Source organism: Calypte anna, chromosome Z (assembly GCF_003957555.1).
Source record: "Calypte anna isolate BGI_N300 chromosome Z, bCalAnn1_v1.p, whole genome shotgun sequence".
Taxonomy (NCBI): domain Eukaryota; kingdom Metazoa; phylum Chordata; class Aves; order Apodiformes; family Trochilidae; genus Calypte; species Calypte anna.
The window spans coordinates 11,222,617-11,248,589 of record NC_044274.1 but is presented as its reverse complement, the minus strand read 5'-3'; the positions used below and the strand labels follow the sequence as shown (position 1 = coordinate 11,248,589).

General features: G+C 59.7%; 3 protein-coding genes across 6 annotated transcripts; 1 reads left to right on the top strand and 2 right to left on the bottom strand.

Annotated features, from left to right (window-relative positions):
- Nucleotides 1–221: 221 nt before the first annotated feature.
- HINT2 (histidine triad nucleotide binding protein 2) lies at nucleotides 222–1,992 on the bottom strand. Of its 4 annotated transcripts, none has more exons than XM_030467296.1 (5): nucleotides 1,923–1,992; nucleotides 837–998; nucleotides 622–726; nucleotides 461–533; nucleotides 222–361 (listed from the first exon to the last, which is right to left on the bottom strand). In XM_030467296.1, the coding sequence occupies exons 1-5, from the start codon at nucleotides 1,974–1,976 to the stop codon at nucleotides 270–272; spliced, it is 486 nt and encodes a 161-aa protein (XP_030323156.1). In that variant the 5' UTR covers nucleotides 1,977–1,992; the 3' UTR covers nucleotides 222–269. The 4 variants fall into 4 exon arrangements, with proteins under 4 accessions (XP_030323156.1, XP_030323154.1, XP_030323155.1 ...); XM_030467294.1 differs by having other exon boundaries at nucleotides 837–1,031; nucleotides 1,908–1,990; XM_030467295.1 differs by having other exon boundaries at nucleotides 1,908–1,990.
- A 187-nt stretch (nucleotides 1,993–2,179) lies between these two features.
- TAF1C (TATA-box binding protein associated factor, RNA polymerase I subunit C) lies at nucleotides 2,180–6,698 on the bottom strand. The gene is made up of 14 exons (XM_030467331.1): nucleotides 6,442–6,698; nucleotides 6,243–6,336; nucleotides 5,930–6,036; nucleotides 5,741–5,836; nucleotides 5,581–5,651; nucleotides 5,246–5,493; nucleotides 5,055–5,165; nucleotides 4,819–4,942; nucleotides 4,647–4,718; nucleotides 4,395–4,530; nucleotides 4,172–4,300; nucleotides 3,847–4,021; nucleotides 3,553–3,690; nucleotides 2,180–3,299 (listed from the first exon to the last, which is right to left on the bottom strand). The coding sequence occupies exons 1-14, from the start codon at nucleotides 6,571–6,573 to the stop codon at nucleotides 2,185–2,187; spliced, it is 2,748 nt and encodes a 915-aa protein (XP_030323191.1). The 5' UTR covers nucleotides 6,574–6,698; the 3' UTR covers nucleotides 2,180–2,184.
- Nucleotides 6,699–9,628: 2,930 nt separating this feature from the next.
- TMEM8B (transmembrane protein 8B) lies at nucleotides 9,629–17,957 on the top strand. Its single transcript, XM_030466850.1, has 13 exons — nucleotides 9,629–9,695; nucleotides 11,486–11,675; nucleotides 12,127–12,334; nucleotides 12,623–12,756; nucleotides 12,894–13,153; nucleotides 13,409–13,764; nucleotides 14,046–14,142; nucleotides 14,318–14,441; nucleotides 16,071–16,213; nucleotides 16,406–16,584; nucleotides 16,667–16,813; nucleotides 16,887–17,003; nucleotides 17,466–17,957. The coding sequence occupies exons 1-13, from the start codon at nucleotides 9,629–9,631 to the stop codon at nucleotides 17,799–17,801; spliced, it is 2,358 nt and encodes a 785-aa protein (XP_030322710.1). The 3' UTR covers nucleotides 17,802–17,957.
- Nucleotides 17,958–25,973: the final 8,016 nt, after the last annotated feature.

Genomic DNA, 25,973 nt, shown 5'->3' with positions numbered 1-25,973 from the left:
ATGTGGGCAGCTCCAAAAAACCTTTTTGTGGGTCTCCAGAACATCTCCAGAACAGGCAGGCTGGCATGTGGGGAGCCTAGATCCTGCTATCCAAGAAAGCACCAAAACTTACCTGTATTCGCGCTGTGTTCTGCTGCCGTGCCCCCTTCTGCTCTAACACTCAAAGCCATCACTAGTCCCAGGCCTGCAACCCCCAGGAGAGACACCCCAACACAGAGCCACTGAACTCACTGCCATGGAGGTGCTTTATTGGGGGGATGTAAGGGGTCTCACCCAGGGGGCCAGCTCAGCTGCCGCCCCCCCAGCACATGGAGGTGCAGGTGGTAGACAGACTGGGCACCGTGCTTTCCATCGTTGATCACTGCCGGGAGAATGACAGGGGGTAAAGGACCCCTCTCCCCACACACCCCCAGCTGTCCTGGACCCCCCCAGGGAGTCCCATCCCAGGACCCCCACTCACCAACACGGTAGCCATCAGCCAGCCCCTCTGCCTGTGCTGTGCGTGCTGCCACTACCAGCAAGTGCCCCAGGAGCTGTGGGGTCGGGTGTGTTGAGAGGGTCACCACCCTGCATGTCACCTGCTCCTCAGTGTCCCCAGAAGCCCCCCTCCCCCAGACTCACCTCAGTGTCCTGAGGACCCACATGGCTGATCCGGGGGATGGGGCGCTTGGGGATCACCAGGAAGTGGGTGGGGGCTTGGGGGGCCACGTCACGGAAGACCAGGCACTGACAGGGGGAATGTAAGGTGGGCAGAGTGAGACCCACACACAGAGGTCCTGTACCCCCTGAAATCCCCCCTCCCCAAATCCAGGTGTGGACATTGCTGTCCCTCCTACTTTGTCGTCTTCATAGAGGATGGTGGCAGGCACGCTGCGGTCGATGATCTTGCTGAAGATGGTGGGCTGCCCGCCCTCCCCCTCGCTGGCTGCACGCTGCGCCTTGCCCACCTCCCCATCTGGGGGGTTCCGGTCCTGCCCCCCACGTCCCATCACGCACCGCTGGGCCAGGGGACAAAGAGGGGGTTTAGGGACCTGGGGATGAGGACCCTGTGGTGGCATGAGGGGGGTGTGTGTGTGTGTGTGTGTGCACATTGGGGTGTCAGGGGACATCATGGGGGTGTTAGGGGTATAAATGGGGGTTGCAAGGTGGGAGGGAGGGAGGATGGGGGGTGTCAGGAGTGCATGCTGGGATAAGGGGGGGTGAGGCATGGGGGGGATGCACATGGGGGTGATGAGGAACACAATTGGGGGTGATGGGTGAGGATGGTGGGGGTGCAAGTAAATAATGGGTGTGACACCGTCGGGGATGTGGGGTGATGGAGGCAGGGAGGGATGGGGAGCACATAAGGGTGCTGAAGGGTGCAGGAGGCACACGTAGGGTTGATGGAGGGGCTGCCATGCTGGTGACTGAGTTAGATGTGGGGATGACGGTGTCGTTGCTCATGAGGATGATATGGGGTGCAGGTGCGGGGTGATGGGGGAGATACCCATGGGGGTGACAAGGGGTGCGCTTATGTGGATCCCTGTGGGTTTCTGGGGTGCACGCTGGGGTAATGGGGGGCTGCCCAGGGGTGTGGCTGAAGGGTCCACAGGGGGGTGACGGCGAGGGCGGAAATTGCGGACTTCCCGACGGAGGTGTCCGATGTGGCGGGGTGGGTGGATGTCCATAGGGAGTCACAGGGGGCTGGTGCATACAGCGGTGACACACGCCGGGACGAGGTGGCCGCACACGCGCATTCCAAGACCCACTGCCGTGGGGCTTCGGCCCTCCGCGAACCTTGCCCGGGGGTGGGTGCAGAGGTGACCGTGGCCAAAAATGTGGTGGGGGAGCCACTGCCAGGACAGACCCCCCCACACCCCTCTCCCTCTGTCCCCCTCTCTTGCTCCCCCCCTTTCCCCCGTGCCCACCTGCCCCACGCGTGCCGCGCCACGAGCACCCCCGCATCGCGCTAATCCCCGCACCAGCACCGCCGCCATGGCCGACACGCGGCCCCGCCCCCTCACAAACTCTCGCTCCCCTTGGCTCCCAAACCCGTCACTCCACGACTGATCCCGCCCCCTTAAAGGGGCCGCGCCACAACGCAGCCGAAACGACCACACCCCCCGTTCCTTCACCACGAAGGGCAGCGGGGGGGCTCAGACACCCATCCATGGTTGATGTTTATTGGGGGGGTGGGAAGGGGTGTCAGAAACCCATCCGCGGGCGCTTTCGGCGGGGTTGGGAGGCGGAGGAGAGCTGGCTCTGGGAGGAGGGGATGCAGAGCTGGCTGGCCTGGCTGCTGGGGGGATCGGGGGGCTCGACGGGACTCTCAGCCCAGACGGCCAGGTAGTCCCGCAGCGTTTTCCGCCGCTCCTTGGGGATGCCGCGGCAGCGCAGGCTCTGGGAGGAGAGCAGGGCGGCTTCCTCGGGAGAATCGGGGGGCGGCGGGGAGCGCTGGCGGGGCTGGGGGGAGTCCCTGGGGGGCAGAGGTCCGGGGGAAGGCAGCGGGGGTCCCGAGTCGCTCAGCTCGGACAGCTCGGACTGGTAGGTGAGGGAGGAGGTGAAGCTGGCAGAGAGGCTGCGCCGACCCCGGGCTTGCTTCTGCCGGCGCCGCCTCTCCCGCAGCGCCCGCTGCCGCTCTGCCCGGTTGAAACCGCTCCTCTCCTCCCACCACTGCCCCCAGTCCCCGCACCAGGCCGCCGTCAGCCGGGCGCTCAGTGGGTCCGAGCCCCCCGAAGGCTCCGCGAGCTGCGGTAGGACAGGGGGTGGCGGGTGTGGGGGGTCCCAGGAGGGGATCCCGCCCCCTTCCCCCATGGCCTGGAGCAGCCGCTGCCGTGCCCGCCCGTGCAGGGGGTTGGGGGCTGCCGGCACCTCCAGGTCTTTGCGGGTGAAGAGACGCTTCTGGCTGAGGGTGAGGGGCCTGGAGCGGCGGGGGGACTCCCTGCAGACCTTGGAAAGACCCTTCAGCCAGCGGCGGTACTGCAGGGCAGCGGCTGGAGTGGACACGGCTGGGCAGGGCCGGGGGCTGGTACAGGGCTGCGGTGGGAGTTCAGGGTCCTCCAGAGATGCCGGTGTGCCCGCATCCTCCTCCTCGTTGATAATCACCTCCAGGTTGGACAAGTAGAAGGTTTGCTCCTCCTCCTCGATGAGAGGGGAAGAGCCAGGGGATGCTGTGGTCTCGTCCCCTGAGGTGGGTGCAGGTGCAGGGGCTTGCACTGTCTCATGGGTCAGCCTCTGGCAGAAGATGTCCCCAGCCTCGGAGAGCTGGAACACCATCAGGGATTCCCGCAGCCCCTCCTCCTTCACCGCAGCAGCCAGTCCTGTGGGGTCAGGGAACAAGTTCTCACTGGGCCTGGCCAGCAGTGGGGGCTGCCCCCACCCTACAGTACGCACACTCACTGCTGGCTCCTGTCTCCCACGTCCTTTTCCAGATTACCCTCTTCCTCGGGCTTGTTCAGGGTTTTGATTTTGTTTTTTGCCCAACACCCCAGGGCACAGGGAGGGCTGCACTCCCCCCTCCAGCCCACATCCTCCCCCCAGGACCTGAACCCCCGGGTGGTGTGGGACACCCACCAGCAGCCGGGGCTCCGAGGCGCTGCTGGAGCAGGTGGTGCCGGTGTGGGAGCTGGGCAGGCAGATGCTGCAGGCAGCTGGTGATGGGGTGCAGCTTCTGTGGTGGCCCTGCCAGCTGGCAGGCTGACCTGCTGCCCCCTGCAGAAGAACAAGCCAAAAATTATTTGGTGAGAAGCAATGCTGGAGAGAGAGAGGGAGGGGGGGGCAAGCCAGTCCCAGAAGTGAGGAGGCTGTGAGGGACGCGGGCATCAGGCAGTCCCAGCCCCACAGCACCCTCAGAGCTCTGTATCTCACCCTGATATTGCAGCAACAGCAGCTCCTGGGTGTGGGATGAGCCGAGCAGCACCTTATGGCTTCTCCCGGGGCCCCCCGGCGTCAGGTGGGCAAAGAGAGGGGGAGCCTTCATCATGTGTGCCCACTTCAGCACAGGCACCAGTGGCAACCGCTCGTCCAGCACGTACATGGAGAACTGGGATGGGAGGCACAGCTCAGCAGGGTCTGACCCAAACACACCACAGCAGTCCCCCTCAGCAGGGCAATCAATCCCTCTGCCCCGCAATTGCTGGGAGCCCTGTGTGCCCCTCCTGCCCCCCCCGCCACAACATAAGGTGAGACTCACCTGGGTGGTGACGAGGTGCTGGGAGGGGTGAGCCCTGCCCAGGTACATGGGCAGCACCACACGCTCACCCTGCTGGCAGTTGGCCTCCTCGCCCACCTTGAACAAGTCGAAGTGGCATCTCTCAGGGGCCTGCAGCAGCAGAGCGGGTTGCTGTCAGCACCCTGGGCTGGGAAACTCTCTTCCCCACCCGTCACCAGCTCCTTGCCCACTCTCCCAGGCTCACCCGGGCATCCAGGCACTGCAGGCCAGTGCGGTCAGCACAGCTCAGCACCCGTGGGTGGGCAGTGAAGTCACTCCAGCGCCATGGAGAGTGGTCCCGAAAAAACATGGTCTGGGGGTCGTGGCGGAGTCGCTGCAACCTGTGGAAAGAAAAGCAATGCCAGGGCAGGGCAGAGCTGCCCCTGTCTCACTTGCTTCCAGCAAGACCCAGGGGCCTGCGCTGAGTCTCCTCCCAGCCCCAAGTGCCCAATCTCACCGTGACTCGACGCTCCAGAGGTACACAGATCCGCTCTGGGTGCAGACGGCCAGCTCCCCGGGCAGGTGAGGGCTGCAGGGTGGATGGCATGGCATGGCTTCCTGCCAGGCAAGGAAGGCTGCAGAAGCAGCAGAACACCCTCCACATAAAGCTTTGTCTCCCCTGTACCTACCTGACAGTGAGGCAGGAGGCAGGCACGCTGGTGTGGATGACCTGCAGCGGGGTGGGGGCCACCCCCATCCTGGCTGGCACCCTCCAAACACCACAGTGATAATCTGAGCGAACACCAACGAAGTCTGGCCAGGGACAAGAAGCAACACATGAGATGGCAGTGTCCTGGGGGCTCCTGTCACCCCACAGTTCACCTGAGGTACTGATCCTGTCATCTGGACCCCAGGGCTGGCTCACCTTCCCCATCCACCCGGGCAGCAGCCACTTGCCGGATGAGGCCGTTGAGCTCAAACTGTACTGGGGAGCCTTGGGCATGGGGCAGCTCCTCCAGCACCACGTCCTGGAAATCTGGGATGCCACCAGCTAAGGACAATGCAACGCAACCCCTGCCTCTTCCCTCCCCAGGGACACCTCGCTGGGAAGGATACAGAGGTGGTTCATGGCTGGCCCACCAGGGTACACCAGGCGGCCTGTCTGTGCCCCCACCTCTTCAGGGGGCAGCCAAGCCAGTGCCCCCCCAGTTGGGCTGTCATCAAAGAGCAGGCCAGCCCACTGAAGCACCAGCTCCTCGTGCAGGCAGTCTGCCAGCAACCCCAAAGGCACCTCGAAGAGCCAGTCACGGCAGAGGTGGGAGAACCAGCGCAGGCGGGGGGAGAGGAACTGCCTGGGGCAGCCACTGCAGGGAAAGAGCTGGTGTCAGGTGTGGGGAGAGGGCAGAAGCCCCCCCAGCCTTCCCCAGGGCAGGGGATGTGAGGTTGCTCACTGCTTGGCCTCCAGACGGTCGATTTCTTCCATCAGGGCTGTCATCCGAATAGTGGTGTCCCGGGCTTGTCTCTGCAGGGAGGAAAAGGGGCTGAGGCTGAGGCTGGCAGCAGCAAGGAGGGGGGTGAGGGATGGCATTGTAACCCTGGATGCACACTGACCCTCAGCTTGGAGTTGCCAAGGTGGAAGTTTTGGTGCAGCAGCCGCCCCAGAGAGCCAAAGGCATCTTCAGGGTGATCCACAAAGAAGTGTCCCAGCTGTGCAGGAAGGACAGGGAAGGGTTGGGCTGTAGAGGGATCTTGCACCATCCCCCCTGGCTCCTCAGTGGGACACAACACCCCAAGCTCTACCTGCTTGGCAAAGTCCAGAGCAGCTCCAGACCTGCCTCCCCGAAGCTTCCTGCGCAGGAACCCGTGGTAAAGGATGTCCTGAGGCACAAGTGAGGGGATCCAGCAGCCTGTGAGGAGAGAGATGGATCTTTCTGGTTCTGCGTGAGTACTGGGCCTCTACTGAGTGACATCTCACCCATCCCTACTCCTCCTGCCAGAGCACTCCCGGGGAGAGCGCTGCTAAAGCTCCCAGAGATGTGGTGGGGATGGTGAGCTGCAGAGCAGCTCGGCGGGTGGGCTGAAGGGGCCCCTCCCGTCCCCCCGCGGCCCTCACTCGCGTTGGGAGGCACGCAGGGCACAGCGGCAGCCTCCGTGGGTTCCCAGCTCTCGCCTGTCCCGCCGCGGCGGGGCACGAACATCGCTTCCGTCTGCAGGGAGAGGAAGGAGAGAGGTGAGAGAGGGTCCGGCCCGGCCTCTCCAGACACCCCCAAACTCCCCGGGTCCGGGCAGGTCGGAATGCCCCGCGGCCTCACCTGGCAGCGGCCGGGACCGGCGTCCAGCACCTGCCCCTGCTCGCCCCACCCGGCGGCCGGAGCGGGGCCTCCCTCCTCCATGGGCGGCCCGCAGCCGAAGTACGAGGGGAAGAGAACGTCCGGGAACTCCATGGCCCCGGCGGGACGGGGCGGAGGGCGCTGGGGAGAGGTATGGGTTGGCCTGGGTCTGGTTAGGACTCAGCCGGGACAGGCGAAGCCGGGGGGTCCCGGGGTCAGCCCGGTCGGTCCCGGGTCCAGGAGCGGCAGCGGGTCAGAACCCGCGCGGAAAAGATGCCGCTGGCGGAAGTGACGTCACGCACCAATCAGCACCCGAGACTGGAGCGGGACAAGAGCGGCGCTGGAGGCAGCGCGCGGCGGGGCGCCACCGCACCCTGGCGGCCGGGAGGAGAAAACGCGCTCCTGCGGTCGCGTCTGGGGCGAGCGGCGGGGACCGGGACCGAGTCCGGCATGGGGGAGCGATGGGAAGCGGAGCGAGACCGGGAGCGGGACCAGGACCGGGAGGAACGTCTGGGAGTGGGCAGCGGGATCAGGATGGGCAGGGGCAGGGCGGTGGGGACCGGGATGGGACCGGTAGCGGGGAGCGATGGGGAATGGGAGGGACGAGCGGCGGGGACCGTGCTGGGCCGGGACCGGCACTGAGACAGCCACGAGGACCAGACCACATTGGGACAGGCATTTCCTCCGCTTCTTCGGACCCGGAGTAGCACAGGGGAACCACCCTCATGGCCTGTCCTGCCGTGGACACGCATCGTTCTCCGGGGCCGTGGGGGTCGTAGTGCAGCCCCAGACACTTGGGACACGTGGGACTGAAGGGGGAACAGACCCCCCTGTCCAGGCTGCAGTGCCTTTTACCCCGGCAGGGGGGCTGCAGGTGCCCCCTGAGGGTCCCGCCTGGCCCGGTACCCCTTTGGGTACCCACCCCCATGGGTGTCTGCATCCCGCAGAGCTGCGGTGGCGTCTTGGAGCCTTTGGGGGGCATTCTGGTGGACGACGACGCAGCCTTCCCAGCCCCCCTCCCGGGAGGGAAGGATCCCCGCCGTTCCGGCAAGGGGGGTGCGTTCTGAGAAGGGGCCCCTGGGCCGCCGCTCCCTCCGCAGATCCCGGATTAGTGGACGGGAGGCAGCGGTGCTGGCGGGGGGCAAAGGACCCTCGGGAGTCACCTGCTCGCCTCCGCCGCGGCCAAGGGGGACGGTGATGTCAGGGGATTCTGGGGATGATGTAAGAGAGTTTGGGAAAGAGGGATGAGGTCGTTTCCAGTCGGGATGCCCTCTTCCCTGCAGACGGTGCCCCACACCCCCTCTCCGTGACACCTGCTCTAGAAAATAAATATAATTTATGATAGTAGCCGCTATTAGAAAACCATCCGGCCCCCATTAAACAGCCCCCATATTTAGCCCCACCCCCCACCCCATAGGCAGCCGCCCTTACCGCCCCTATGTTGCCTTCCCAGGCCCTCGCTGCTTCCCACCCCTTCTCCATAAGACGCTCCTCTTTCTTCCCTACATTGTGGCCCCCTTGTCCCCTTTGCCCTCTTGTAGCCTGGCCTCATGGACACTTGCATGTCCCTGTCCCCAGCCCCATGTCCATATTCCCAGCCCAGCTCCCTGTCACCAGCCCGTGTCCCTCTTCCCGGCCCATATCCCTGTCCCTAGCCATTGCTCCTGTCCCAGCACCATGTCCCTGACTTCCAGTCTCGTATCTCTGTTCTCGGTCCCTTTTCCTGTCCCTAGCCTCATGTCACCATCCCCAGCCCATGCCCATGTCCCCATCCCGTGTCCGTGTCCTCAATCACCGTCCCTTTGCTGTAGGGACTGTGTCCCTGTCCCCAGCCCCAAGTCCCTGTCCCCAGCCCATCTCCGTATCTCCAGCCCATGTTCCGGTGTCCAGCCCAGCGTCTCCCTTCGTCCCCCAGCCCTATATCCCTACCGTACCCCGTGTCCCCGTTCCAAACCCGTGTTCCTGTCCCCAGACACATGTCCCCCATGCCCACCCGATGCCCCGAGCAGCGGCGGGGACACCCCCGGGTGTGCGGGTGCGTCCGTGTGTATGCGTGGTGTCACGGGGTCGTCCGGGGGGCTTGGGGCGCCGGTCCCTGCCCCCGGCGAGTGACGGGGCTGGTGGCCAATGTTGCCGGGGGGGCGGTCCCGGGGGGCGGGGCGGGTGACGTCATGGGAGCCGGTAACCGGCGGGGCTGCTGGCGGCGCGCAACCCACGGCAGCCGGCGCGGCGGCATGGGCCGGCGGGGCGGCGGGGGCGGCGGGGGCGGCGGGCAGCGGCGGCCGCTCGCCCCCCCCCTCCGCCTGCCGCTCCGGCTCCTGCCGCTCCTCCACCTCCTCTTCCTCCTTCTCCTCTTGCCGCCGCCCGGCGGTGAGTGCCGCGGGGCCGGGGGTGTGTGGCACACAGGATGGGGCACAAGCATTTTGGGGGGGGAGGCGGGGGGAGCTGAGTGATCGGTGGACGGTGCGGATGCCGTGGGGCGCAGGAGTGCGTCTGTAATGGGAATGTGGGGTACGGGGTGCTGTGGGGGTGTGCGTGCGTGCAGTGGGGCAGGAGGTCCGTGGGCTGTGGGGCGTGAGGTGCTCGGGTAGTGGGGCAGGGGGATGCGCTTGCGATGGGTACATGAGAAACGGGATGTGGGGTGTGCGATCAGTAGGGCAGGGGGTGGGTGAAAATGGCCACGGGTGTATGTGTGTGCCTGCTGTGGGGTGCAGGATACACAGGCAATGGGACACGAAGAGTCTGTGCAACAGGGGATGGGGTGCGCACGCAGTGGGGTTTGGGGCTTGCAAGCAACAGGGCACAGCGGTGTATCCAGATGAGTGTGGGGTGTGTGTGTGCAATGGGGAAAGGGATGGGACACAGAGATGTGTGTGTCCAGTGGGGCAGAAGGAGCGTGTGCAATAGGGCCCGACGTGGGTGCGATGGGACACAGAAATCCGTGTGCAACGGGGTGTTTGTGTGGGGCCATGGGGATGCATGTGCAGGGGTATACCAGATGCCCATGCAATGGGGTGCACTGGTGGGGCTGCAGACGCAGCTGGCGGTCAAGGCAGAGAGCTGTGAGCATGCGGTGGGGCAGCGGCGGTGGGCAGCCTGCGGAGAGGGAGATGCACAGGCAGCGAGTATCGGGATGTGGGGAGGAACACCGGCGGGATGGTGTGGGGCGATGGGAGCTGGCTTGGTGACGGGGCTGCGTGTGACCACGGGGGCCTTTCTGGAGGCTGTATGTGGGGGTATCCTCTGGGGAGGATGCAGCTGGCCGGGGGGCTGCCGGTGCCGTGGGGCGGGGGCCGCCGTGGGGCGGTGACGGGAGCTGTCCATGGTCCTGACCGCTGTTCGTGGTGCTGACCTCCCGCCGTCACCTGGGGCTGTGATCCGGGTTGTTGGGGGGTCCTGCGGCTCCGGCTGCTGTCCTAGGGCAGAGAGGTACTTGTGTTCCTCCTTTCCCCCCCACCTCATGGTTATAAAGTCCCCCTCTGTCCTCCAGCAACCCTCCCCCCCTTGCTCTGGTCATGGTGCTGTGGTGTTGTGGGTCCTCAGACTGACCTTCTGCCCAAGACCGTCTCCCCAAGCCTTGCCACGAGAGTGAGCATGGGACAAACACGCTGGGAGTACTCCCCCCCATGCCACCTCTTAGATATGTGCTCAATATCCTCTCCTCCCTGGGGCTGCTTGCCAGGTCACTCTCTCCACTCTGGAGTGGCTTGGTGGTTCATGGTGGGGGAGTTGGGATCAGGTGCTCTTGTATTGAGACAGGTATTTTGTTTCATGCCTGGCTTGTGCTGGCTGGCAGTGAAGGGGAGGGGGAGCTGCCTTTGTTTCAGGCAAGGGAGCAGATGCTGTCAGTGTACAGCCAGCTGGGGCTGCACACGCAGCAAAAACACACGTGCACACAAGCACATGCGCGCACACTCAGCCAGGCACAAGCTGTGCAAACATCACTCTTCTTCTAAACTATCCCACTTCCCACTGCATGAGTCCTCCTGTCCACAGACTTGCACCCAGCCCATCATCTGCTGGTATCTGTCTTGCCAGTACCATCTGGTACCCTTGCCGCACATCTTGTGCAGAGATGCATCTCATCTTTGGTGTATCTCTGGGGAATAATGGATAGGTCTTACAGTCTGGGATGGGGGGAGAGAATCAATGGTAGGGTGAAGTTACACCTGCTGTCTGGAGAGTAGTTCTCCCTTGTCTCTACTGCGCCAAAGAAGTGGCTGCCCCTCTGGTCCTCAGGCTCCTGAAAATCAAAGTGTCAGACAGTTGAGCATGGGGAGGTGGCCCCAGTGTGTGTGTGGGTTTGCAGGAAGTGTCTTGCAGACAGGGGACTGTGCCCAGCCACACTCACCCACGCATGTAGGCATGCACGCCTCCGCTTTGCAGTGTACGCAGAAAGCACCCACGTGTGCATATGTGCAACATATGTGCACCATCCCTCCTTCGCAAACCATGGGAGAGCTGATATGCTGTGCAGGAAGTGCACTGCTTGCTCCTTCTCATGGCTCTGGGATGGGACTCTGTGGTTTATGATGGGGTCTGTGCTGAGTCTCCTCGGCAAGCAGAGAAGGGGGAATCTGTGTCCCTGTGAGACCTGACCCACTGGGGCAGGAGCTGAAGCGATGAGGAATGAACATTTATTACAGGTAAATTTCAGGGAGCTGGTCCTCACTGAAGAGGATTATGAGTTGGGAGCAGTGAGCTGCACCTGTTCAGAGCCTGAGCAACCATGGCTAGTTGCTCCACAGGCTCTGGAGGATGAGTGCCCACAGCTCAGGGAACTGGGCTTGAGGCAGTGCTGAACCAGGCACAATGCAGGTTGTTCTAGGGCTGGGAGATGCAGCTGGGCACAACTGGCATCAGCCACGGAGACACATTGAAATGGCACAGCCCCCCGCCCCTCCTGCCTCAGGGCTGCTGATTCTGGGTCTTGTTCAGAGTCTGGGTGTGTGGGGCTGGTCTGGGAGAAGTGCTGCACCTCTCTAGTTGCTCACCCCACTGAGAGTCCCTTGGGTGTCCTCTGCAGATGGGCTCTTTGCAACCGACTACTTCACCCGCACACCACGCAAGCTCAGCCCCTTCCGCTCCTTTGCCAGCATTGAGCTGTTCCACTTCCACATCCCTGAGGACACGGTAATTGCTGTCTGGAACCTTATCACCTTCAAGGAGCAAGGTGGCACATTTGGGGATCAATGTCCAGACCGTAGCATCACTGTGTGAGTAAGCAGCCTGCTCTGTGTTTTGTTCCTGCCTGTTTCTGCCTGCACTTGCTGCCCCTGTCCAGACTTACCAGGGAGCCTGCCTGCTCCGGTCTGCTTCTTGTGCGTATATGCAGACAGATAGAGGAGCACTCACACATGCAGCACAGGTATGCACAGGTGCCTGTATGCACGCACACACACACACACACACACACACACATGCTTACTCTCTGTGACTCTTCTTCCCAGGGCCGGTGCAGGCTCCACTCTTTTGTGCATCTCATACACGAACAGTTTTGCTTGAACACCCACCATCAGGAAAGCTCACAGCCTTGAGCAAGGTCTCAGATGACAGATGGCTTCCCCATTATGTCTTTGAGCTTCCTAATAACATGGAGGACAGACCCTTCACATGTAGGGCAGGCTGTCCCTGCCTGCTCTCTGCTAATTGCCTTCTCTCCTGCAGGTATTTTCGCTCCGGGGCTCCCTCCGTCATTAACCCACTGCACACGCATTTCCCCAGGGACACAGCTGTCCCTGGCTCCTTTGCACTAACCCTCACTTGGACCCTGCCCAACCGCACCACCGGGGTGTTCAATGTCACCAGTCCACTGCCCGGGGACTGGTTCCTGGCTGCCCACCTCCCCAAAGATGAGGGCAAGATCTCCGTCAAGGTGAAGGGCTTGGGGGGGACCTTGGGGACAGCAGGGCTCACTGCAGGGCTCTGCTGGGATATGACTGTCCTGGGCTGGCAGTGCCCAGGGCAGGTGTCCCAAGTAGGGGATATGGGGGGCAGGAGGCTACTGCATCTCTTGCTGGGGGTCCTGGACACATCCAGATGCAGGGCACCTGGCCAGACTGCATCCCAACACCTCGCTGTGGTGCAGGGTCAGCAGTGGGGGGATGGTGGCTCTGTGCAGCTGGTCCCCTCTGGGCCCGTGCTGACTGTCCTACTGGTGCAGGGTCTCTACGAGGAGTGCCAGTATCTCTTCCAGCCACAGCTGATCGTCCAGCGCCTGGTTAACATTGCTGTGCTGTACCCTGGTTACGTCACAGAGCAGAGCATGGCCCCCCACAACCGCTCCTGCCTCTACAAGTGAGTGTGGGAGGGTCTCTGAAGAAGAGGGCATCCCCAGGGTGGAGATTTTTTGGGGTGCTCCATCCTGCTGGCTTGCTTTCCCAACCTTTGTTGATTCCTGCTGAGGGGTAGGACCTGATCCTGCTGTCCCACAGGGTGTTTGTGCCCAGCTACACATCGCGGGTGCTGGTGGAGGTGCTGCGGTGCCGTGGGTCGGAGGGCTGCCCACTCTGGCTGCGTGTGAGAGCCAAGGCTCCCCCCTTGCACAACTCCACAGCGCTGGACTGCCGGGAACATGCTCCCTGCCAGCTGGCACTGGACCTACCCTTCTGGCAGCACTGGTACTATGTGCTGGTGGAGAAACACCCCGGGGTGCCAGGCACTGTCTCCTTCCAGGTGACCGTGCAGCTCACAGGTGAGGGGCCACAGGGAGGTGTGGGTGGAGGGCATGGTCTCTACTCTGCTTGGGTGACTGGTAAAAGATGTCTACAGGATCTGGCCCCGGTTGAGTGCAGGGTGATGCCCACCTCTGCTGAAATAGGGACACCAGGGGGTGTTTGGGATGGGATGCAGATGAAGGTGAGCATTGAGCAAGAAGGGGAGGTGGGATCTAAGAGGGTGCTGGAGGGGCTGTGTGTGATGCTGAGGCTGATGACTCTGCTCTCCCCAGACTGCTCTCGACCCAGCCTGGCCCGGCCACCGTTCCTGCCCTCCAGTGCCTCCATGAACATGCCCCACTCCTTCGGCTCTGCTGGTGGGCTGGGGCTGGGGGACAGCCCTCCACCTGACAGCCCTAATGGCACGAAGTACCCGTTCCCTGTTCCCACCTCATCACCTGCTGGCGAGCAGTGCTGGCCAGTCCGCCCCACACTGCGCAATGAGCTGGACACCTTCTCTGTCCACTTCTACATCTTCTTTGGGCCCAATGTCTCGGTGCCACCTGACCGCCCTGCAGTCTTTGTCATCAACCTCCTGCCAGTGCTGGACAGTGGTGGGGTGCTCAACCTGGAGCTGCGGCTCAATGTGGTAAGGTTGTTACTGTGCCCGGGGTTGGGGGTGGGCTGGGAGACAGATGATGTCAGGGCTGCAGTAAGGTCTGGAACAGGGTTTGGGATAATAATTTGTGAGCTCTTGGGTGATGGAGCACAGATTAGGCTGCTCCAAGGGCAGGATGATGGCCTTGAGGTGTTCTTGAGTGATGGGGTGTGGGTTAAGGCACTGCTAGGTGGTGTGCTGTGATAGGGGTGCTGTCAGAGAAGGGTACATCCCTGGCACTGGCTTAGGCCAATCTCCTCTTCTGCTGCCAGAGCTCTCTGTGTGGTGAGAATGTGACAGTGTTTGGGTGTCTCAACCATGAAGTCCCCCTGACATCTGGTGACAACTCATCGGTCACCTGTGAGACGGGTAGGCTGAACTGTGCGTGTCCATCGAGAGACTGGGGGGGAAGATGGCAGAGGCTATTGGGGGCATCTGTCCCTGCTCTGGAGCCTGGTACAGGTTGCTCTGTCCCTGTCCCAGCTCTGTCTAGGGGAAGGGGCTTTCCCTTGCCTTGCTCACCCAGAGCTCTCCCTGCCCACAGAGTCCCTGGCAGGCTTCCTGCTCTCTGTCAACACCACAGCCAGCCTCAGCCGCCTGCGGATCCCCTACCCACAGACGGGCAGCTGGTACCTGAGCCTGCGTTCACTTTGTGCCACAGAGCATGGGTAAGAGCCCTGGCATGTACCCTCCCTGTGCTCCTAGAGGGATGTCCCCACTGTGGCCTGCATCTACGTGTGCTGTGGGTCCGTGGATGCTCCTGGCCTCTGGTCTGCATGTCACTGCTCACGTATGTGCACGTGGCTTCGTGGGCTGTGTGTCACCATCTGAGTGCCTGTGTGGGCATAGGCGGTTCTGTCTTGCTCCTGCTCGACCATCTGTGAGTCCCTGTGGCTCTTCCCTCCATCTCTCGGTGAGGAAGTGCCTGTCAGCTTGCAAACTCCATGTGCATCTGTTGGTGCCTGCCTGTCTCCCTGGCTGTGCCCATCTGTACCCATGCCCAGGAGGGGACGGGGCTGTCACTGCGAGGACAGGGCTTGGCTGTGCCCATGAGGGGGCAGCTCTGGTCAGGCTGCTGTGCCTCTGCTCTGCTCGGCACCTCCAGGGACAGCTCCTGTGTCTGCTTGAGAGCTCTGCGGAGGAGAGGGGCTGTTGTGTGCATGTTCTCTGAGTGTTCTGTGCCCTCCAGACGGTGCTGTGTGCGTGTTGGCAAGTTCTTGTTATGATAATTTCACAGAAAATATTGACTAATGGAAAATTTTTGTACCAAGAGAACTTAACCTTCTTTTTAGAGGAACTTTGAGCATTAGACTAGATGTACTTGTGTTGAAAGGGTTTTAATCCCTTGAAAATACGTGGGATATTTGTGTATGACTTAAGGAAGCAAACAAACCAAAACTCATCCTTCCTGTGCATCTAGCAAGAGTCCACAGAAAGAACAAATTTTTTTCCACATGGCTTTCCCCCTCTTCCAGGAAAATCTTACAATGTACCTGGAGGTTTTTCTCTGATTGCCTTGCAGAGAGACCTGTGCAGAACTGGGTGTTTGGTGCACACATGCAGGCAGCACTGCAGGCATGCTGGGGTACACATGCACAGGCAGCTTTGTGTGTGCATGTGGGTCTGTGACAGCTGACAGGGCTGTGTGTGTTCTACGTGCAGGCGTGTGCAGATTCAACTGTGCAAGGACAGGCAGGGACAGCAGGCAGATGTGCTGGTGTGCCCTGAGCATGCATGCCACTGGTGCTCTGTGTGTGTGTGTGTTTGTATGTGCTGGGGTGCCTAAGTGTGCACTGGCAGGAGCTGGTGCACACTGCCAGGACACCAGCCAGTCTGTGCTCCTGTTTAATGGAGCTGCCAAGGTGCTCGGTGTGACCAGAGCCCTGTTCATGGGTCCCGTGCCTGCTCTGACCCTCGTGCTGCATTTCAAGTCCGTGCTTCTGTATTGCCAAGTTGTGGTCAGTCCTTCCCCAGAGCAGTCACACTCAAGGATAGCCAGGCACAGTGTTTTCACACCAAAATCCAGATGAAATAGGAGTCAGCTGAGTGTGTTGCTAAAGGCAAAGTGAGTCTGAGCACTGAGCACCTCCTGCTCACCCATCCTGGCACGGACATCCACAGCACACGACATCCTTGGGGACCAGCTCTCAGCTGCCATATGTAGCACTAAGGCAGCTCACTCAGTCCCTGGGTCTCCCATCCTCTGCCAAACCTGGGTGTGATCAGGGCCTCTGGCAGAGGCAGGAGCTGCTCAAGGGGTCACGGCCGAGGGCTGACATCCTCCTCTTTCACCACAGGTTCGAGCCCTGCACCAACGTGACGGCCGAGGTGTACCTGCGCGCCTACCTCTCGCCCTGCATCAATGACTGCGGCATCTACGGGCAGTGCAAGCTGCTGCGCACCAACAACTACCTGTACGCTGCCTGCGAGTGCAAAGCCGGTGAGAGCTGCCACAGCGCCCTCTGCACCCAGGGACCCCCCCGGCATCCTCCCCTCTTCGTCGGGGCTTGTGCACCGCATTAGTCCCACCCGCTGCCACACCAGCTCCCGGCAGGACCTTGGGAGGGGGCTTCCCTGCTCCCTCCCTGGCCCCTGCCGGTGCTGCAAGGGTGATGGCTCTCCCTGGCCACAGGCTGGAACGGCTGGGGCTGCACGGACAACGCCGAGGCTTTCTCCTATGGCTTCCAGCTCCTCTCCACGCTGCTGCTGTGCCTCAGCAATGTCATGTTCGTGCCTCCTGTGGCCATTGCCGTCCGCAGCCACTACCTCCTGGAAGCTGCTGTCTATATCTTCACTATGTTCTTCTCCACTGTGAGCGGGGGTGGCTGGGGTGGCAGGAAAGGGGCCGGGGCTGTGTGGGATGGCTTTCACACCCTTTTTCCCTCTACCCTAGTTCTACCATGCCTGTGATCAGCCAGGCATCGTGGTGTTTTGCATCATGGAGTATGATGTTCTACAGTTCTGTGACTTCCTAGGCTCCCTCATGTCTGTGTGGGTCACTGTCATTGCCATGGCCCGGCTGCAGCCCTTGGTCAAGCAGGCAAGTGTGGGAGGACATCTGTGGGGTGGGCAAGGAGGGGACCCATCCTGATGGGTGCTCTGTTGCCCCACAGGTGCTGTACCTGCTGGGGGCCATGCTGCTCTCCATGGCTCTGCAGATGGATCGCCACGGGCTATGGAACCTGCTGGGGCCCAGCCTCTTCGCCTTAGGGATCATGGCCATTGCCTGGGTAAGGCCCTTTCCTCTTATACCCCTATTCCATCTGCTCTCAGCATCCTGCCTAGCTCTCCAGCCCCACTCCTCTGGGAGCATCTCCCCTCCGCTGCCTCTGCCCTTCTCCATGAATACTCCTCCCTGGCTCTTGGAGGTTGTGACATAGCAGCACAGACTCTGTGCCTGTCCCTGCCGGGGCTGCCTCTCCCAAAAAACTTTTCCACTGTGAGGGTGACAGATCACTAGAACAGGCTTCCCAGGAAGATTGTGGAGCCTCCTTCTTTGGAGACTTTTGGAGACTTTCAAAACCCACCTGGAGGCATTCCTGTGTGGCCCGGCTGAGGCTGATCCGGCTTTGGCGGGGTGGGGTGTGTGTGTGTGTGTGTGTGTTGGACTCCGTGATCTCTAGAGGTCCCTTCCAACCCTTAAAATTCTGTGACTGACCCTGTCACCCCCCCTGCTTGCTTTCCCACCACAGACAGCTCGCACCATCCGTCGCCGCCACTGCTACCCACCCACCTGGAAGCGCTGGGCTTTCTACCTCTGCCCGGGAGCGCTGATCGCAGCGGCCGCTGTGCTGCTTTACGCCTTCGTGGAGACGGAGGAGAACTACTTCTACATCCACAGCATCTGGCACCTGCTCATCGCCGGCAGCGTCGGCTTCTTGCTGCCACCCCGTGCCAAACCCCGCAGGCGCCTGGGGCCGCTGCCCCGGCGCAAGGGCTGCGGGTACCAGCTCTGCATCAATGAACAGGAGGAGCTGGGGCTTGTTGACCCAGCTGTGGCCTCCATCAACAGCATTTGTACCAGCTGATGCTGACGGCAGCCCGGACTCCTCCAGCGCCCCGTGGGGCCCAGTGCTCAACCTCTTTACAGGCTGCCCATCCTTGGGAGCACCAGGACTCCTCTGGGTGGGTGCGCAGCCACCCGTGCCACCCTGTTCTTGCAATTACAGCCTGGTTGAACTTGTCTCCAGGAATTCTGAGGCTCAGTCCAGTGCAGAGCGTGGGGAGGGGGGAGAGGAGGGGGTCGGAGGAGGCTCGAGGGTCAGCTGGGCCCACGCTCCTCTCTTTGATGAGCCATGGAAGTGCCCCTGTGTGGCAGATGGAACGGCAGGAATCTCTTGCCAGGAATCTCTCAGGCTCTTGCTGAAGGGTCTGTAGCAAAAGCTGCTGTTCTGTGGTGGACTGCTCTGGGCCTGACACAGTTCCAGTAAGGTGGGCTGCAAGAGCTGGGCGTCCAGGCGCTGTGGTCTTTTGGCTTGCTGCAGGGCAGGCTGCAGAGCTGGGATGGCTTTTCCATGGCACTGTGCTTTCACAGGAAAGTTGTTATGCCTGATTCACAGGAAGCTGTTGTGCTGTGCCAGGGCACCAGGGTTATCCCTCAGAAAACAGCAGGACCGTGGGGAGCCTGCAGCCCCAGGGGAAGCTGTGGCTGGGCAGTGGTTCTCTTGCTGCCTGCCATGGTGATGCAGGGAGCTGTGTGCTGCCTGCAGGGCCATGTCCCCAGAAACCTACAGCCCCTCAGTGTCACCATGCTACCTAAAGCAGCCTGTCTCAGTGGGTTGACCCAAGCAGGAGCAGTGGAGCAGGGATCCTGTCTCCTTGTTTTTGCCATTATTCATGAGCAGCTGACTGGTCTCTGCTGAGTGCTGAGCATCACTGAGGGGGCATTGCATGGACCGTACTCCCCATGTGGTTAAGACAACCCTGTCTCAGCCCCTGTTTCTTAGTCTGCTCTGTGATCAGACCCATGGACTTAGCACCCTCAGGAGGCATGGTGGTGGCCGTGGTGTGGTGGCAAACACCTGGACTGTGTGTGTAGCTCAAAGACAGGGCATTTACACCTGCTACTGCAGCTCAGAGGGGGAAAGATGGACCAAAGATGACAGGGGAAACCCCACTGCTTCTTCTACTGCCCATGTCAGGGGGTATGGAACTACATTCTTTTTTAGGTCCCATCCATCCTAAACCATTGTGTGATTCTATGATTCTCACCCCTCTGAGGACTGCTTCCCTGGGCTCTTCCCAACCCTGCAGGTGAGTCCCCAGGGAAAGCTCTGGAGTCCCATCTTGGCTCAGCAGAGCCCACCTGCCAGCAAACCCCTCCCCATACCCCAGGGACAAAGTCTGACACAGAGAGATTTACTGGATGCCTAACAGGATTAGCAACTGTGGGCGGGCAGGCAGCTATGTAATAGGATTGCAATCTAATTAAACCTGCTGCTTGGGAGCTGGGCCCCAGCTGTCTGGAGCAGGGTAGGCTCGGGGGGCTGCAGGAGTGGCAGTCAGGGACGGTGAGGTTGGGGTGGGCAGAGCAGAAGGAGCAGTGGTCTAGTCAGGTGGTGGTGTGCTCAGAGCTTTGCTGCCTGCACCTCCAGGCCCTGTGGAGGATGATGGCTGCAGGGTGTGTTGGGCAGCCTGGGGTGGCTGGGCAGGAGCCACGGTCACTCCTGCCCTTCTTACCCCGAGGGCTTACCCTCCAGTACTCTATCAGCCATGCAAAATGCCCTATCTGGTCCAATCGGCTGTCTGATTAAGGATTAATTTTTCAATTAAAAACATTACTCACCTCACCAAGTCCAATTGCATCCCCTGAGCAGTAGCAGCACCCAGAGAACAAGGAGCTCAGCTTCAGATTTCACATCAGCCACACGCTGGAGTGTGGTGATCACTGAGTGTGGGGCTCAAGCCTAGCGAGTGGTCCTGCACAAATGCACCCTGATTTCATGGAGATGGCAGTGGTCCATGCAGCCTCCTCAGCCCTCCCTTATCCCCCAGGCCACTGCTGCAGGTCTGAAGCACAAACCTGGCCACTTGCCAAGACTGTGCAGACCTTGCGAAAACAGAGCCCAGTCAGCATGTGGTGGGATGCACAAACCCTTTGGAAGCATCTTCTGCAGGCCTTGGCCTGCCCCACAGCAGGCACCATGATACAGTTCTTACCCCTCAAGTGGTCCTGGCAGAAGTGGGCAGGGGTCTGAGCCTGCAGGGCAGCCCAGGGAAGCCCTGAGGAGCCACTCACCAGTGCTGCCACACTCCCCTTCTCTGGGCTGCCAGAGTGGCTCCCTCTCTTTTTAATTAAACCTGCGACTGCATTTTTCATCTCAAGGACAGGCCAAGTGGCCAACTGTGCTGTTGGGGAGGGAGCTCAGCCAAGCAGCACTGGAGGGGAATCAGGCACTCTCTGTCAGTCCAGCTCATCTTCCAGGGTCCTCAGGCTGCTGGCTGGGAGCTGGGAATTCCTCTCTTCACTTCATCGTCCATCCCCTGTGGGGCAAAAAGCCATCATCCCCTTGCCCAGGAGGCTGGCATGGCTCAGGGGGTGCAAGTGCAGGACATGAAGTCTTGCAGGACTGGAAGGGTTTTGCTCAGTGCTGCTGGCACCAAACCTGGCCAAACTGCCCTGTCCTCTGGGACAGTCAGCACAGGGTGTGCAGCTCAGTTTCTCCCACCACACCAGTCTGGGAATGTGCTGGGGCACCCCATGGCAGACTCTGCAGCATCTCAGCCACCTTTCTTTCATCACAGCCAGCCTCTCCATCCCTGTGGGGCTGTGTGAGCTTTGCTGGTGCTCTCCCCATGCTGCCCACCCTGTGAAGATGTGCTTGGGGAGAAGGCTGGGCTCTGCCTTTCCCCTCTGCTCAGACTGTTAGGGTCTCTGTGATCATCCCTCCTACCACACCCTCCAGTGTAAACAGCCTTACTGATGGTCTATCCCTGCCTCTTCCAGGCACAGCAACGGTGTAACCATGGCAACAGTGTCCCTATGACAACCAGGTACATCTGACATCCCCACGGCAACCAACTCCCTGAACAGTCGGTGAAGAGCTACAGTTCCTTGGTGCTGGGCAGGAACGGTGTGTGTGGGGGGGTTGAGCCACATCAGGGCAGGTGGCTGCAGGAATGTGGGGACAGACAAAGCTGGGAAGGGCTTGGATTGGGTCTTTAGGGCAAGATGAGCCTCTGTGGTCTCTGTCCTGTCAGGGAAGCTGCAGGGGACACAGATGATACAGGAGAAGGGGGTGGCCCTGAGGAGGGCATCACCCCAGCTAAGCCTCCTGCATCCCAGCCCTGTCGTTCCTGCTGCCTGGGCTGCCAGTGCTATCCTGCTGGCATTCCCCTCATCAGCCATGTTCTTCTCAGAAATGCATATCCCAAAGGCCTTGTTCATGCTCCCTCCCACCACCTCCCATCCTGGCCCCAGCCCCCCACTGCAGGTGCAGGGATGCTCTGCTGGCTGCCTGCATCCTGCCCTCCCCTCCCAGGCCCGGCTCACCAGGCAGCAGCCCTGACGCAGTCTGTCGTTGCAGAAGGCATTTGCACGCCATGCAACTTTAATGTGTCAGGCCTGAATTATTGAGCCCTGCAGTGGGCTGCGTGCGTGCAGGCAGGACCCCTCTCCCCTCCTCCTCTCCCTGCCTGAGCAGGCAGCAGCAGTGATGGTGGTGGGGCAGGTGGAGGGTCCCAGCTCTTGGGGTCTCTCTGGGTGCAGGAGGGTGCCCCTTGCTAGCCTCAGGGGCAGGTGTGGGTATCGCCAGATTGGTCACCTGGGGGTTGGTGGTACCCAAAGCATGGCAATGACTCGTCAGGGTGCAGGGATAGGGATGCCCCAAAGCTGGTCTGTCCCCACATCCCTGCAACCTCATGAAACCCAGAGGTATCAGAGGTATCAGATCCCCACTGCTGCCCTGGGAGGTCCTCTCACCCTTTCTTCTCACTCTGATGCTAGTGAGACAGAGCCTTTCCACCACAGTCAATGTAAATCCTGCTGTGGGTGCAGCCAGAACTTGCTCCCTGGCTGGGCATTACAGTCACCATGCCATTCTGAGGATGATGAAGGGCTGGACAGTGACCTGTCTGCTCTCTTCTATTGCAATTTGTCTAATGCACCCTGCAGTCACTCAATGATTTTCTCATCAGAGTAGCAAGCCCTGACCTCCCCCTTTGTGCAGACCCATCCATCACCCACAGCAGGCACTGGAGCCACAGACATTGTGAGCCACCAGCCCTGCTCTGTCCCTGGCTGTCCCTCAGCCCTGCAGACAGTGGGCTTGCCATGGCCAGCCTGGGGGAAGCAGATGTGCACATACAGAAGGAACCTGTGTCTCCTGAAGCAGCACAGGAGGAGTATGCTTGCCCACCCCTCCCTCTTCCCCACCTCCTAGCCCTGTCTGTGTCTCACTCTCCCTCAGCCATCCCCAGCCCTCCTTCTTTGTCAAGGACCCCTCAAGGCTTCAGCCCCCATCTATTGGGTGCTGGGTGGGAGCCAGGCAGCCACAAGCAGGAGATAAAGCTACAGATGGAGCAAGTCCAGGCACAGTGCATGCTCCTGTGTTGTTCCTGCCATGGGGCATCTCTCCAGCTCCCTACTCTGGGGCAGCACTGTGCCATGAGGTACCTGTCCCATGTAACTGGGACAGAGTTGAGTGTGACAAAGGCAGCTCAGGGCGGGGACAAGGGACTTGGAAATGGACACAGGGCACAGGGAACCAGCCTTGCCCCAGCAGTGCCCACAAGATGTGAAGTGTGTGAGAAAGCAGCAGGGTGGCAGGGCATGCCCTGGTCTTGCATGAGAGGTCCATCAAAATGAGGGGCAAATGGCTTAGCCGTGCTCAGAGGGACTGGAGCATGGCAGAGGGGCTGTGTCAGGGGAAAACAAGGAGCTGCCAGGGTTGCCTGGATAGATGGAAAGAGTGGACAGGGAAAGGGGACACTGTGACATGGGAGAGCTGGCAAATGTGGGGATGATGCAAAGCAGCACGATTCTTAGCTGCTAGTAATTGAGTTTCTTGGAAAGGTGGAATCCGTGAGGGAGCAAGACTCAGGACTTCATCCTTGGCAATTTAGAAAAAGGCTGCAGAAGAGCTGCTCTGCCAAGCAGAAAAGCCACTTGAGTCATGCTTAACTTCATCAAGGGAACTGCATAGAAATCAGGGAGCTTGCTAGAAGAAATTAATAGAGCAGCCAGAAGGGCAGAGTGCCTGGAGACAGCTCAGAGCAGCATGCTGGAGACTTCCAGTAAATGAACGGGTCCTTTAACGAGATTTTCAGGGCCAATGCAGCCAAGAAGCAGAGTGGGGTGGGTGAAGGGATGGGAAAGGTCATTCCTCAAGGAGAGGAGAGGCGTCAAAATGAAGAGCACAGGAGAGGGAATGAAGATACATGGAAAACCAGAGTAAAACAACCCACAAAAAGGTTTGCAGGAAGAGCTTGGCAACGGCATGAAGTTGTCAGTAATTTTCCCATGCCAACTTTGAGGCATTGCTGCAGCAATGAGGCTTTGGGGGGAGGTCCAGGGGTGCACCAGAGTGCTGCTACCTGGACCTGCCTCCTCTGGGATGAATCTTGGCGTAGGACCTGCGTGTCCTGCAAGCTTTTTGCCTTTTTATGTTAGGATAAGGCAGTCAAGTGTTTCTCGGAGCTGACATCCAGTGCCCATATATGAACACAGAGGGATTCTGCTGAAGAAGCAGCCTCGGTGTGTTGCAGCCAGCGAGCAAGAAGGAAAGGATTTCCCATGGGCTGTGATTGCCAGAACTATGTCTGCAAGCACAAAATGCAGCTGTGCTCACTGTCAAGTGGTAGGAAATGCAGGCGGTTATTCTTGTGAGAAATCAGCCTCTCACTGACAGAAATCAAACTGCTACACCAAATGCAGTCCTGGATGAATCTCTCAAAAGAAGAAAGCCCATAGAGGAAGACAAAAACATTTTAAAGGAGGCAGAAAATGTTTTCCATGGGGTGCAAAGCCACTACTCCCTTTATGGCTTGCAGATTAAAGTTTTCTCATAAAAACCCTTTCCCCCCTCTCAAATACCTCCACTAGAATTTCTCTCAAGAGAGCCAAGTGCTAAGCAATAAGTTGCTATGTATGAACAGTGTTCCCCATGGAAGCTGTATTAAAGAAATCACACTGAATCTTCCTGTTGGTGTGCGAGTGGTGCCTACACCAAGGGGAATATTACAGTTTATTCTTACTTTTTATGAAAAAGCTTCACCACCTCCAGGGCTAAAACCCAGGGCTCCGCATTTGGAGGAGGAATATTCTGGCTAAAATTAAATGGACTTGGAACAAGAGCAATCCAGAGGCTGCCGGCTCAGCAGCAGGGGAGGTAATTCCCGGTGGGCTCCAGGCCGCTGTGTCCTCCAAAGAAGCTTTGCCCCAGGGCTCGCCTGCAGTCAGCAAATCTCCTGCCAGCACAGCTACAAATCCCAGACGAGCCCGTGAGGGTTGTTGTTCTAATTAACTAACGAAGGCATCTCCTCAGGGGGAAGATGGATAATCTGAGCTGGAGGCTTCCTCCGCGTTTGGGGGAGGGGAGGGGGGGGTCCTGGAGCAATGCCCAACCCCTCTTGAGGGACCTCATAAGCATTAGTACACCCCGAGGATCAGTGTGTCAAGTGCTCCCAGCCACTGAGCACCTTCTTTTATGCTGCCTTCAATTGAAATTCAGTCTCAGACCCAGGTGACCTCTGGTGCAGGGCTGCTTTCAAAAACCTTTCCAGCCCTGTCCTCTACCCAGTGGGTCTGGAGGCAGCTCTGCTGCTCACATCCCCGAGTTATCATTTCTGTCTCATCCTCTCTGCTGCGATCTGGAGGTTCTGTTTGTTTGTTTTGTTTCCTTCCAGGAAAATTACATGAGAAAAATTAGAGTCTGGCAAGGGTGAAGTCTGTACAGAATCTCCCTGAGCAGCAGCCATGTGCAGCACAAGGAGGATACACTTCAAAGGGGGGAGCTGCTTCATTAAAAAAGTGAGCTAGAGCTCTTGACATCAAGATAAACACCCCGATGCACTTCAAAGCAGTTTCCTCTCCTTGTCCTTAGATATCCTCTCTCTCCTCTCCATTACACCTTTTGCAGTAACAGTACTGTTTCCTCTGTCCTGCACCATATCCAGTCTGGATGGTTATTTGGTGGGGAAGATGCTGGGAACGACTTTACAGGACATGAACATGAGCCTGAGTGTTTTGGCACTGTTTTCTGGCCCACCTATGAAGGCCTAATAAAACCTTACACCTTGCTAAAAGAAAGGTGGCCAAGACTCTACCTTCCCTCAGATCCATACTGAGCATGGGATGGAATACTTGATCTGTTCTATTTTGGGTCACCTGTCTGGTCTGGTCTTCTCCTCCCCATAGGAGGGTCACAGGTGTGACCCTTTTCCCTCCCTTTTATTTCCAGTGCACAGTGCATACCACTCTTCAGTGATAACTATAAGCATCGAGTGTTATCAGCCCTAGCATCTATTCAGTCAATATTGGAAAACATGCTGCTAGTTTCAGAAAGTGCAGTTACTAAGAAGAGGTTTCACTGGAAAGTAAAATCAGTAAAAAAGAAAACTGGTTCTGCACTAGGTCAGAGCAGGACAGAGTTGCCAGTGAAAGTGCCTCCATTTCCATGGAAAAGCATCACATCTTTAGAAAAAAGAGAAATAGGGAAGTGGCCAAGGGCTGCCTGGGGATGCCTCCATGGCTAGAGGTGTCCCTCCCTGCAGACCCATCCCTGGCAGCCAGGCTGGTGTCCATCAGCCTGGGGGAATGCAGCTCCCTTGCACCCTAACAGCAGGGTCGGCACCAGAGCTAGGCTGCAGGGTGAGCCGTGGCCAGGGGGAGGGTGTGGGGGGTGTCTGTGTGCCCTCACCTGGTCACCCCAGGGTGTGTGGCACCATTTGGGGCAGGAAAGGAGAGAGGCTGGTACGGTGGATAAGCCACAGAGAGGAGAGGGACAGGAGCAGGAAAACACAGGGTAGAGCCCAAATGTGCTCTCAGGGTTGTCATTTGTGTCATGCTGATGGTGCTTCTGCTTTCCGGGGTGGGACCGGGCTCCAGTAGGCACAGAGCATCATCCCCGGGGAACAGTGTACCAGTGACAACAGGGTACAGAGACAAAAGGTCCACTGCCTGCTTCATCAGCACCTACAAACGTGCTATTATATGTTGTACCTGTTGTTATGTAAAGGATCTGGACAGCTGCTTACCCCAG